The sequence below is a fragment of the Zosterops lateralis genome (assembly GCF_965231275.1).
Source record: "Zosterops lateralis genome assembly, chromosome: 36".
Classification (NCBI taxonomy): Eukaryota; Metazoa; Chordata; class Aves; order Passeriformes; family Zosteropidae; genus Zosterops; species Zosterops lateralis.
Window position 1 is genome coordinate 237,461 of NC_139796.1, and position 12,955 is coordinate 250,415.

The 12,955-nt window shown below is 59.4% G+C and overlaps 2 protein-coding genes across 2 annotated transcripts in view; one reads left to right on the forward strand and one right to left on the reverse strand.

The window, feature by feature from the left end:
* CACNA1A (calcium voltage-gated channel subunit alpha1 A) overlaps positions 1-2,531 on the forward strand; it is a gene marked incomplete at its 5' end in the record, with an annotated part of 51,169 nt that extends 48,638 nt beyond the window's left edge. Inside the window, 3 exon segments of the mRNA XM_083881936.1 lie at positions 1,307-1,447; positions 1,449-1,475; positions 1,478-2,531. Of these exon segments, the coding sequence (XP_083738062.1) occupies positions 1,307-1,447; positions 1,449-1,475; positions 1,478-1,711 (402 nt within the window). The 3' untranslated portion in view covers positions 1,712-2,531.
* Positions 2,532-5,733: 3,202 nt separating this feature from the next.
* Positions 5,734-12,857, reverse strand: NACC1 (nucleus accumbens associated 1). The gene is made up of 6 exons (XM_083882008.1): positions 12,790-12,857; positions 10,101-11,029; positions 8,991-9,167; positions 7,617-7,722; positions 7,419-7,516; positions 5,734-6,060 (listed from the first exon to the last, which is right to left on the reverse strand). The coding sequence occupies exons 2-6, from the start codon at positions 11,005-11,007 to the stop codon at positions 5,801-5,803; spliced, it is 1,548 nt and encodes a 515-aa protein (XP_083738134.1). The 5' UTR covers positions 11,008-11,029; positions 12,790-12,857; the 3' UTR covers positions 5,734-5,800.
* Between the last annotated feature and the right edge of the window lie 98 nt (positions 12,858-12,955).

The following is a 12,955-nucleotide window of genomic DNA, read 5'->3' on the forward strand; positions in this document are numbered from 1 at the left end:
CCACCCTAAAAGAAATCCCACCTCCCCTAAAAAATCCCACCCCCCAAAAAAAAAAATCCCCATCCCCCAAAAATAATCCCACCCCCCAAAAAATAATCCCACCCCCCAAAATAAATAAATAATAATAATAAAATAAACAATCATGACATTAATAATAATAATAATTTATTATTCATTATTAATAATAATAATAATTCCCAATTTGTCTCCCCATCCCCAAAACTCCCCCAGACCAAAATTGGGGTACAGGGACCCCTCCCCCACCCCTAAATTTGGGGCCTCACCCCCCCCTTAAGTTGAATTTGGGGGTCCCATAAAGGGGAGGGGGCTCAAGGACCCCCCCCCCCAAAAAAAATAAATGGAATAATTTGGGGTCCCCCCCCCGCCCCTCCCCCACCTCGGGCTGATCATTCCAAACTTTTCCAAACCCCCCCCGCCCCTCCCCCACCCTGAGCTTTGCCTTGGCCACGCCCCTTTTGTCACCTTTGTCCCTTTTGTGTCACCTCAGTGTCCCCTCAGTGTCACCTCTGTCCCCTCAGTGTCACCTCTGTCCCCTCAATGTCACCTCTGTCCCCTCAGTGTCACCTCTGTCCCCTCAATGTCACCTCTGTCCCCTCAGTGTCACCTCTGTCCCCTCCCTGTCCCGCATGGCCCGTGGCTTTGTCCCCTTCCCCCCTGCGGCTGCGACAGTGTCCGAGTGTCCGAGTGTCCATCTGTCCGTGTGTCCACCCTGTGTCCGTGTGTCCGAGTGTCCATCTGTCCGTGTGTCCATCTGTCTGTCCATGTGTCCAGAGTGTCCCCTGTCCCCATGTCCGAGTGTCCAGAGTGTCCAGTGTCGGTGTGTCCATCTGTCCGTGTGTCCATCTGTCTGTCCATGTGTCCATCTGTCCGAGTGTCCGTATGTCCCCATGTCCGAGTGTCCCCTGTCCCTCTGTGTCCCCTGTCCAAGTGTCCGTGTGTCCAGAGTGTCCATATGTCCATCTGTCCGAGTGTCCATCTGTCCGAGTGTCCATAATGTCCAGTGTCCATGTCCCTGTGTGTCCGAGTGTCCAGAGTGTCCCCTTGTCCCCTCCTGCGACCCTCCCCGGTGTCCATCGCCCCCTGCCCCGCGTCCATCTCCCCCCGGCCACCCCCGGTGTCCCCTTGTCCCCTCCCTCGCCCCCCCCGCGCCCCCTCCCCTGTCCCCGGTGTCCCCCCGGTGTCCCCCCGGTGCCACCCCCCATGTCCCCGGTGTCCCCCCGGTGTCCCCCCGGTGCCACCCCGTGTCCCCCGCCGCCACCCGGTTTGTGTGTCGCTGTCGCCGCAGGGCAGCTCCTCGGTGAGCGGGAGCCCGGTGCTCTCCACGTCCGGGACCAGCACCCCCCGCCGCGCCCGCCGCCAGCTCCCGCCGACCCCTCCCACGCCCCGACCGCACGTCTCGTACTCTCCGGCCGCCCCCAGACCCATTTCCTCCTCCTCCTCCTCCCGCCCGGGGCCGCCCCGCCGCCCCCCGCCCGCCGCCCGCTGGGCGGAGCCGCCCCGAGGAGCCCCCCGGGACTCGGAGCCGCCGCTGGAGGGGCGAGGAGCCCCCCGAGCCCCCCGAGCCCCCGGCCCGTCCCCGCCGCGGCCGCTGCGGCGCCTCCCGAACGGCTTTTACCCGGGACACGGCGCCGGGAAGGGGCGGCCGGGCCTGCGAGATCCCTACAGCGAGACGGACGATGATTGCTGCTGACGGAGGAGGCGCCTGCTCCTCTTATATCGCGATATATCGCGCCGTATCGTGACCTATCGCAGCATATCGCGGCGTATCGCGGGCTATCGTGACATATCGCGGCCAAAAGCGTCGCGGATAAATTCGGGGAAGGGGGGGAAAACTCATCGAAACCCCCTCACTTTGATTCCCCCCCCCCGCGGGGCTATGGATGAGTTTTATCATCTGGAGGAGCCGCCAAAAAGGGGAGGGGGCGACACAAGGACAGGAAAAAAAAAAAAAAAAAAAACCACCTGAAAATTCCCGGGACCCCCCGAATTTTGTCCCCCGAAAAGCAGAGGGGGCCCCGGGCCGGGGGAGGAGCCGGGAAGGGGCTCCGGGAACCGGGAAATGGAACCGGGAAATGGAACCAGAACCGACCCCGGGACCCCCCGGGACCCCCCCGGGACCCCCCGGGACCCCCCCGGGACCCCCCCGGGACCCCCCGGGACCCCCCGGGCCAAGGCACGGAGGCGGCGGGTCCGGGGCCGCCGTCATTGCATGAACCGAAATAAAAGATTAAAAAAAAAAAAAAAAAAAAAGGACAAAAAAATGAAAAAAAAAAAAAATTGAACCTGAAAAAATTTCCCCCCAAAAAACCGGAATCATTAAAAGAAAAAGGAATTTTGGATCGAGATGGTGTCGGTCCTTTCCTGGGGTTGGGGTGGGGAGGGGGCGGGGGGGCACAGGGGGACCCTCTGACCCCCCCCAAATTCCTCTGACTCCCCAAAACCCCTTTTAACCCCCCCAAAAAACCCTCTGAGCCCCCAAAAACCCTTATAATCCCCCAAAAAACCCTTTTAACCCCCCAAAAATTCTCTGACCCCCCCCCAAAACCCTCTGACCCCCCAAAAAAACCTCTGACCCCCAAAAACCCTTTTAACCCCCCAAAAACCCTTTTAATTCCCCCAAAAAACCCCATTTACCCTCCAAAAAAACCCTCTGACCCCCCCAAAAACCCTCTGACCCCCCCAAAAAACCTTTTAATCCCCCCAAAAAACCCTCGGACCCCCCCAGACCCCTCTGACCCCCCAAAAAAAACCCTTTTACCCCCCAAAAAATCCCTTTTACCCCCCCAGACCCCTCTGACCCCCCAAAAAAAACCCTTTTACCCCCCCAAAAAACCTTTTAATCCCCCCAAAAAACCCCCTTTACCCCCCAAAAAAACCCTTTTACCCCCAAAAAACCCTTTTACCCCCCAAAAACCCCTCTGACCCCTTAAAAAAACCCTCTGACCCCCCAAAAAAATCCCTTTTATCCCCCAAAAAACCCTCTGACCCCCCAAAAAAAACCCCTTTTAACCCCAAAAAAATTCTCTGACCCCCCCAAAAAACCTTTAAACCCCCCCAAAAATCTCTCTAACCCCTCAAAAGACCCTTTTACCCCCCAAAAAACAAAACTAATTCTCATTAGGGGCGTCAGTTTTGTTACAAACGTTCTGTGTTTTATTTTCACTATTCACACTCTCCCTCGCGCCCAACAGCAGTTTCATGTGCAACCTCCAGCCTCGGGAATTTGGGGAGGGGTCCCTGGGGGGGGACCCCCGGGGGTGGGGGGAGGGGTGGGGGGGGGTGTCCTGGGGGGAGGGGGAGGGGGGGTGGTCTTGGCACTTCATTACACGGGACAGACATTGATGGGGGGGTCCTGGGGGTGGGGAGGGGTCCCTGGGGGTCCCCAGAGGTGGGGAGGGGTCTCCAGGAGGGTCCCCAGGGGGGTGGGGGGTCCCTGGGGGGTCCCTGGGGGGTCCTGGGGGGTGGGGAGGGGTCCCTGGGGGTCCCCAGAGGTGGGGAGGGGTCTCCAGGAGGGTCCCAGGGGGTCCCTTGAGGTCCCCAGGGGGTGGGGAGGGGTCCCCAGAGGTGGGGAGGGGTCTCCAGGGGGGTCCTGGGGGTCCCCAGGAGGTGGGGAGGGGTCTCCAGGGGGGTCCTGGGGGGTCCCTGGGGGTCCCCAGGAGGTGGGGAGGGGTCCCCAGGGGATGGGGGAGGGTCTCCAGGGTGGGGAAAAAGCCAAGCACGGTGTGGGGGAGGGGTCCATGCTGCCAAAGCCCCCTCCCCAAATTCTGTACAGCGAAAACAAGGGGGGGGGGGGGGGGGAGGGGAAACAAACAAAGGGACCCCCCCCCTTTTTTTTTTTTTTTTTTTTTTTTTTTGGGGGGAGGGGGCGACACACAACAACAACAACAAGGAGACCCCCCCCCAATTCCAGCCCCCCCCCCTAAAATCGGGAGAAAAAAAAAAAAAAAAAAAAAAAAAAAAAAAAAAAAAAGGGAAACTGAGGCACGGGGGGGGAGGGGAAGGGGGGGAATTTGGGGAGGGGGCTTGGGGAGGGGAGGGGGAGGGGCGGGTAAGGCACTTGACCAAACGTCAGGAGACCCTGGGGAGGGGGGGAGGGGGAGGGACAACGGGGGGACAAACTTGGGAGACCCCTCCCCAAAATAAACGTGCCTCAGTTTCCCCCTTTTGGAGCAAAACCCTGGGGAGGGGTCTGGGGTCTCCTCACCCCCCCCTGGACAGGTGAGACCCCTCCCCAAAATGTCCCTGCCCCCCCCAACTCAAGGACAGACTCCCAGGGTAAAAAGGGGGGGGATAAAAGGGAGACCCCTCCCCAAATTTTGGCAGTCCTGGCTCCTTTTTTTTTTGGGGAGGGGGCGACACACACACGGACAGGTGACCCTGGGAGGGGTCAAAGGTCACCTGGGGGGGAGGGGGGACACATGCTGGGGGTCCCTGGGGGGGGGACACAGTGGGGGGGGGGGGACACACATGCGGGGAGGGGGGAACGGGGGGGGGTTTCACAAGGTGGGGAGGGGGCACAAGACCCCAAAATTGAGCCCCTCACCCTCCTCAGGACCCCTCCCCAAATTTTTTTTTTTTTGGGGGGGGGGAGGGGGGAGGGGCGTTTGTGCCGAGACGCCGCCGCCCCCTCCCCAAATAAAGAAATCCCCCCAAATTCTGGGGGGGGGGACACAGGGGTCTCTATGGGGGGTCCCTGCCCCATTGGGGGGTCTCTGCCCCATTGGGGGGGTCTCTGCCCCATTGGGGGGCCCCTGCCCCATTGGGGGGGTCTCTGCCCCATTGGGGGGGGGTCTCTGCCCCATTTGGGGGGGGGTCCCTAAACCACGTGGGTCCCTTGGTGGGACCCTGTCCCTTTTTTGGGGAGGGGGGAAATCCCTTCATCCTCACTGGGGGGAGACCCCTGCCCCCTTTTTTGGGGTGGGGGGTCCCTACACTCTCATTGGGGGGGGTTGCCCTATTTGGGGAGGGGTCTCCCTATACCTGGGGGAGAAAATCCCCCAATTTAGGGTGGAACCCCCTCCCCTTTCCCCAAACCTCCCCATCCCACTCTGGGGGCTCAGGGGGGTCCCTCAATTTAGGGTCAAACCCCCTCCCCATCCCACTCTGGGATTTGGGGTGGGGGTCTCAGGGGGTCCCCAAATTTAGGGATCACTCTGAGGAGGGGTCTCCCTATACCTGGGGGAGAAAATCCCCCAACTCAGGGTCAAACCCCCTCCCCTTCCCATTCTGAAGTTTGGAGTGGGGGGCTCAGGGGGTCCCCCCAATTTAGGGGGTCACCCTATTTGAGGAGGGGGCTCCCTATACCTGGAAGGGAAGGTGGGGCTCAGGGGGTGACCCTGATTTAGGGTGGAACCCCCTCCCCTTCCCCAAACCTCCCCTTCCCACTCTGGGATTTGGGGGTCTCAGGGTGGGGGGAAATCACTGCAGCCCCTCCCCAGCGGGACCCCCCTCGGGCTCAGGACCCCCAGACTCAAAAGGGGGCTCGGGGAGGGTCCCCTGTCTGAGGAGGGGTCTCCCTATACCTGGGGGAGTTCGGGGAGGAGAAAAATCCCCCAATTTAGGGCCAAACCCCTTCCCCAAACCTCCCCTTCCCACTCTGGGATTTTGGGGCTCTCAGGGTGGGGGGGGAAATCACTGCAGCCCCTCCCCAGCGGGACCCCCTTCAGCCTCAGGACCCCAGCCTCAAAAGGGGGGCTCGGGGGGGGTCCCCAATTTAGGGTGGAACCCCCTCCCCACTCCATCCCACTCTGGGATTTTGGGGTCTCAGTGTGGGGGTAAATCACTGCAGCCCCTCCCCAGCGGGACCCCCCTCGGGCTCAGGCCCCCCGGCCTCGAAGGGGGTCTCGGGGCCCATGATGTCGGGCTCCAGCTTGCCCGTGTCGTTGATGAAGGAGGTGTAGGAGTCGCCCTCGGCCATCAGCAGTTTCAGTTTGGGGATCCAGCTCTTGCGGACCACGCGCCGGGCGTTGGTGCACATGTCGGCCGCGATGGCGTTCATCTCGCTCTCCTTGAAGTTGGGGGCGAAGTTCTGGCAGTAAACTGGGGAGGGGGATGTGGTAGAGGGGGTGAGGGGTGGCCTGAGGCTGTTTGGGGTCTCAGTGATGGGAAATGTGGTGTTTGTCCCCTCCTTGATGTTCCATATCGTCCCCTTTCTGGGGTTCCACTTTGTCCCCCATTTCCCACTGTCCCCCCCCGATGTCCCCAGTGTGTCCCCCAACCCTGAGCCCCCCATTGTCCTGCCATCCCCTCCCTGGGGTCACTCCTGTCCCATTTTATCCCCTCTCTGATGTCCCATATTGTCCCTTCTCTGGGGTCCCTTCTCTGTCCCCCATTTCCCCTGTCCCCTCTCTGATGTCCCCAAACCCTGAGTTCATCTCGCTCTCCTTGAAGTTGGGGGCAAAGTTCTGGCAGTAAACTGGGGAGGGGGATGTGGTAGAAGGGGTGAGGGGTGGCCTGAGGTTGTTCGGGGGTCTTGGTGACAAGATTTGGGTGGGAAACGTGGGTTTGGGGTCGCCTTCGGTGATCCTTTGTGTTCCCTACTCGATGTCGCATTTTGTCCCTTCTCTGGGGTCTCCCTTTGTCCCTTCCCCTGTCCCCAGTGTGTCCCCCAACCCTGAGCCCCCCACTCTCCTGCCATCCCCTCCCTGGGGTCACTCCTGTCCCATTTTAGCCCCTCTCTGATGTCCCTTTTGTCCCCCATTTCTCGCTGTCCCCTGTCCCCTGCTCTCCCCAAAACCCCGAGCCCCTCACTCCATACCAGAGCCCCCCATTCCCCTGGGGGTCTCCCCATTCCCCCCATTCCCCTGGGGGTCTCCCCATTCCCCTGGGGGTCTCCCCATTCCCCCCATTCCCCTGGGGGTCTCCCCTGTTCCCCCCACACCCCTGAGTGTCTCCCCATTCCCCCGGGGGTCCCCTAATCCCCCCCGTGACCCTGAGGGTCCTTGAGGGTCCCCCCATTCCCCCCATTCCTATGGGGGTCCCCCCATTCCCCTCACTCCCCTGGGGGTCCCCTATTCCCCCCATTCCCCTGGGGGTCCCCCATTCCCCCCATTCCCCTGAGGGTCCCCTAATCCCCCCTGTGACCCTGAGGGTCCCCCCATTCCCCTGGGGGTCTCTGGGGGTCCCCCAATTGCCCCCAAGGGCCTCTGGGTGTCTCCCCATTCCCCTGGGGGTCCCCCAATTCCCCCGAGGGTCCCCCCATTTCCCTGGGGGCCCCTGGGGGTTCTCCCATTCCCCCGGGGGTCTCCCCATTCCCCCAATTCCCACCTTTACCCCCATTCCCCTGTACCCCTGGGTGTCCCCCTGTTTCCCCCATTCCCCCAACTCTCCCCAGGCTCCCTGGGGGTCCCCCCACACCCCCAAAGCCCCCCAGGGCCCCCCCAGAGCCCCCCACTCACACTTCACGGCGTGCAGGACCCGACTGTCCAGGGGTTTCCTGCTGGGGTCGTTGGTGGACGAGCGGATCCCGGTCCCGCAGCTGTTGGCCAGGGTGTTCCTGGGGAGGGGGGGGGAAAACCCCAAAAAACCAAACTTAAAACCCCCCCAAAAATCCCCCAGACCCAGATTTCGGGTGGGGGGACCCAGGGGGGTCTCACCTGTCAAAGAAGGAGGCCAGGAGGCGGCGCAGCAGCACCTTGTGCCGGGTCCCGGCGCTGACGTGGCAGTTCATCAGCTGCGCCCGCGTGATGTACACGTTGGTGCCTGGGCAGGGGGGGATATCATCAATATTCTCAATATTCTAAATGTTTATAGGTGAATTGTGTGTGTGTTCTAAATGTTTATGTGTAAATTGTATATATATTCTAAATATTTATGTGTAAATTGTAAATATATTCTAAATATTCTGAATATTTATGTGTAAATTGGATGTATATTCTAAATATTTATATGTAAATTGTAAGTATATTCTAAATATTTATATGTAAATTGTGTGTATATTTTAAATATTCTAAATATTTCTAGGTAAATTGTATATGTATTCTAAATATTTATGTGTAAATTGTACATATATTCTAAACATTTATATGTGAATTGTGCGTATATTTTAAATATTCTAAATATTTCTAGGTAAATTGTATATATATTCTAAATATTTATGTGTAAATTGTATATATATTCTAAACATTCTAAATATTTATGCGTAAGTTGTAAGTATATTCTAAATATTCTAAATATTTATATGTAAATTGTAGGTGTATTCTAAATATTCTCAGTATTTATGTATAAACTCCGTGTATATTTTCAATATTCTAAATATTTATATGTAAGTTGTATGTGTATTTTAAATATTCTAAATATTTATGTCTAAATTCTATATATACTCTAAATATACTAAATATTTGTATTTTTTGTTTTAATTTATTTTATAATTTATAATATTTAATATAGATATCTATGTGTTTATAACACTTTTAGAATTTATTTTATGATTAATATTTATTTTCTTTTTATAATTGATTATATTTTATGCCCCAATTACCCGTGACCAGCTCCAGTTTCTCCACAGGGTCCCCCAGCAGCCCCCAGCCCCAATTACCCGTGACCAGCTCCAGTTTCTCTGCAGGATCCCCAGCAGCCCCCAGCCCCAATTACCCGTGACCAGCTCCAGTTTCTCCACAGGGTCCCCCCAAGCCCCCAGCCCCAATTACCCGTGACCAGCTCCAGTTTCTCAGCAGGGTCCCCCAGCAGCCCCCAGCCCCATTTACCCGTGACCAGCTCCAGTTTCTCCACAGGATCCCCCAGCAGCCCCCAGCCCCATTTACCCGTGACCAGCTCCAGTTTCTCCGCAGGGTCCCCCCAGCAGCCCCCAGCCCCCCAGAGCCCCCAGCCCCAATTACCCGTGACCAGCTCCAGTTTCTCAGCAGGATCCCCCCAGAGCCCCCAGCCCCAATTACCCGTGACCAGCTCCAGTTTCTCCACAGGATCCCCCAGCAGCCCCCAGCCCCTCAGCAGCCCCCAGCCCCATTTACCCGTGACCAGCTCCAGTTTCTCAGCAGGATCCCCCTCGTCGTAGAGTTTGGGGTGGCAGCGGTTCCCGATCTGCGTCACCAGCTCCGCCGGCAGCGACGCCAAATCCTGCCGGAGACGGGCCCGGGCCCGGGGCTCCGGGGGGGGCTGCTCGGGGAGGGCCTCGACTTTTTCTGTGGCTGGGGAGGGGACAGGGGGGTCATATCAGTGCTGGGGAGGGGTCCCTTTGTCCTCACAGGGGTCCCTTCATCCTTGTGGGGGGGTCCCTTCATCCCCATGGGGGTCACATTGCTGCCCCTTTGTGGGGAGGGGTCCCTTTATCCCCACAGGGGTCACCTCCCTTCATCCCCAGGGGGGTCACATCACTGTCCTTTCATGGGGAGGGGTCCCTTTATGGGCCCGGGGCTCTGGGGGGGGTCACATCACTGTCCCTTTATGGGGAGGGGTCCCTTTATGGGCCCGGGGCTCCAGGGGGGGCTGCTCAGGGAGGGCTTTGACCTTCCCCTGGTGTGGGACACACCCCCATAGAGCCACGCCCCCCCCAAAGGCCACACCCCTGTCCCCAAATGCCACCACCCCTGTCCTGGGGTGGGTGGGGCGGGGCTCTCCTGTGACCACGCCCCCATAGAGCCACACCCCTGTCCCCAAATGCCACCAGCACTAAATGGGGCGGGGCTCTCCCTTGACCACACCCCCATAGAGCCACACCCCTGTCCCAGTGTGGGACACACCCCCAAAAAGCCACGCCCCTGTCCCCAAATGCCCCCAAATGCCACCACCCCTGAATGGGGCGGGGCTTTCCTGTGACCACACCCCCCATAGAGCCACACCCCTGTCCTGGCATGGATGGGGCGGGGCTCTCCTGTGACCACACCCCCCCAAAAAAAGCCACACCCCTGTCCCCAAATGCCACCACCCTGAATGGGGCGGGGCTCTCATGTGACCACACCCCCCATAGAGCCACGCCCTGTCCCAGTGTGGGAAAACACCCCAAAAAAGCCACACCCCTGTCCTGGCATGGATGGGGCGGGGCTCTCCTGTGACCACACCCCCCAAACAAGCCACACCCCCCTCCCCCAAACCCCCAAACCCCTCCCAGACCCCGCCCTGACCTGCGGGCCCCACGTTCATCATGCTGTACATGGTGTACATGTTACAGATCTGCCTGTACTGCTCCTCCGAGCCTTCCTCCGCCCCGTCCTCCTCCTCATCCTCCTCGTTGTGGAAAGACCCGGGGCTGTCGCTGGTGTAAGCGCTGGAATTCCCTCCGGGGCTGGTTTGATCCGAAACAGAAACCGGGGCAGCGTTGCCAGGGGTTTGTTGTTGCTGTTGTTGGTTTTGACGAGGCTCAGAAAATTTTGCCATTTTCCTGCTGCCGTTCCCTCCTCCTCCTCCTCCGTCCTTTGAGGTGCCGTCCCACAACCTTTTGACCACGAAGGTGCATTGAACCCCCTCGGATTCTCCTGGTGGTTGTGGTTGTTGTTCTGTTTTCACTCTGGACACCAGCGGTAAGGCCCACCCTTGTTGTTGTTGTTGTTGTTGTTGTTGTTGTTGTGGTTGTCCGGATGAAGTTTGAGCTGCGGGACTTTGTGGTTCAGAGCCAGGAGTCTCATCCCCGTGCAGCCCCTGGGAATCGCAGCTAGGAGAGCTGACCTTGAGGAAAAACTCGGTGCCTTTCTCCATGATCTCCTGGATCTGCAGGAACCCCGCCGTGTACATCAGCAGGAACTGGTCGCCCACGTTCATGCTCAGCCGGCCGGTGTAACAAAAACTGAGGATCTGCTGGAAGGATTGGGGCTGGACGGCCGCCGGAAGCTCCACCACGGAGCTCTTGGAGCTGTGGAAAAGGTCACGGAAATAGGAGCTGCTGGCGGCCAGCACGGCCCGGTGGGCTTTGAAGGCGTGGCCCTTCACCACCACCGACACGTCGCAGAAAAGGCCCTGCAGGCGCTGCTCGTTCAGGCACTCCAGGATCCCGTTGCCGAAGTTGGGGATCTCCATCTGAAGGGTTTGAGCCATGGCGGGGGGAGGGGGCAGGGGGCTGGGGGGGCGAGGGGGACAGCAGGGGACAACAGGGGACAGAGTTATGGGGACAGGGAGGGACAGGGGACAGTGGGGACAGGGGGACAGCAGGGACAGGGGGACAACGGGGGACAGCAGGGGACAGCAGGGGACATTGGGGACAGGGTTATGGGGACAAGGAAGGACAGGGGGCGTGGGGACAGGGACAAGGTTATGGGGTATGGGGCACATGTGGGGACAGGGACAGAGTTATGGGGACAAGGAGGGACAGGGGACAGTGGGGACAGGGAGGGACAGGGGACACAGGGGACATGTGAGGACAGAGTTACGGGGACAGGGAAGGACAGGGGACATTGGGGACAGGGACACAGGGGCACAGGAGACACCAGGGACAGGGTTATGGGGTATGGGGGACACCAGGGACAGAGAGGGACAGGGTTATGGGGACATTGGGGACAGGGGACAGTGGGGACAGGGTTATGGGGTATGGGGGACACCAGGGACAGAGGACATTGGGGACAGGGAGGGACAGGGGACATTGGGGACAGGGTTATGGGGACAGGGGACAACAGGGGACATTGGGGACAGGGGCACAGGGCATGGGGGACACCAGGGACAGGGAGGGACAGGGTTATGGGGACAAGGAGGGACAGGGGGACAATGGGGGGACATGTGGGGTCAACAGGGGATATCAGGGACAGGGGGACAACAGGGGACAGAGTTATGGGGACAGGGAGGGACAGGGGACATTGGCAGGTAGGGACAGGGACACAGGGGCACAGGGGACATGTGGGGACAGAGTTATGGGGACAGGGACACAGGGATGGGGACGAGAAATGGGGTGGCACAAAGGGACAGGGACACCAAGGATGGGACAGGGACACAGGGGAGGGGGACAGGACAGAGAAAAGGGCACAGGACACAGAACAGAGCAAAGATAAAAGTCAAACAAAGTCAAAGCAAAAAAACCCAAATTCTCCCCTCGGGGTCACCCCAAATCCTCCCCTGAGGGGTCTGGGGGGGTCCCCAAATCCTTCCCCGGGGTCACCCCAAATTCTCCTCTGGGGATCCTGGGAGGGTCCTGAGGGGACTTGGGGGGGTCTGGGGGTCCTGGGGGGGGGGTCCCGGGGGGCTCTGGGAGGTCCTGGGGGGGTCTGAGGGGTTTTGGGGGGGTCTTGGAGGGTCCCGGGGGATCCCAGGGGGGTCCGAGGGGCTCCTGGGGGGTCCTGGGGGCTCTGAGGGGTCCCCCCACCCTGAGACCCCCCCAGGGGGTACAAGGGACAAGGAGGACCCCACATTTTTTTTGGGGGGGGTCCTTAAATCCCCATTATGGGGTGGAGGGGACCCCAAAATTTTTTGAGGGGGAGTCCTCAAACCCCCATTTTGAGAGGGGCTCCAACAAGGGGGGGACCCCAAATTATTTTTTTTGGGGGGGGGGTCCTCAAACCCCCATTTGAGGATGGGGAAAACCCCAAATTTTTTTTTTGGGGGGGGGTCCTTAAACTCTCATTTAGGGGGGTCTCCAACAAGGGGGGACCCCAATCCTTAAATAGGACGGTACAAACACAACAACCCCCCATCACCAACAGCAAAACCGTGAGGGGGAAAGAAAGAACCGTGAGGGGAAAAACGGAAAAAACCGTGAGGCGCCGCAGGCCCCGGCGGAGGAACCGGAGAATCACCGGGAACCCCACGGAAGGGAAAAAAGCCCCACCGGGGAACCGCCGTAGGGGGATTTCAGGAAGGTTTAGGACGGGATTAAAGGTGTCCCCGCCTTACCGGGGCCCGGCGGGGCTTTGAGGGGCCGCGGCCGCTCCCGGAGCCGCTCCCGGAGCCGCCGCGTTCAGCGGCCATTCATTGTGCGGCAGGCGCGACCGGCCGAGCGCCGAGAGCGCGCAGACCGCTCACTGCGCATGCGCTAAAGCCGAGCGCCGAGTGCATCCAA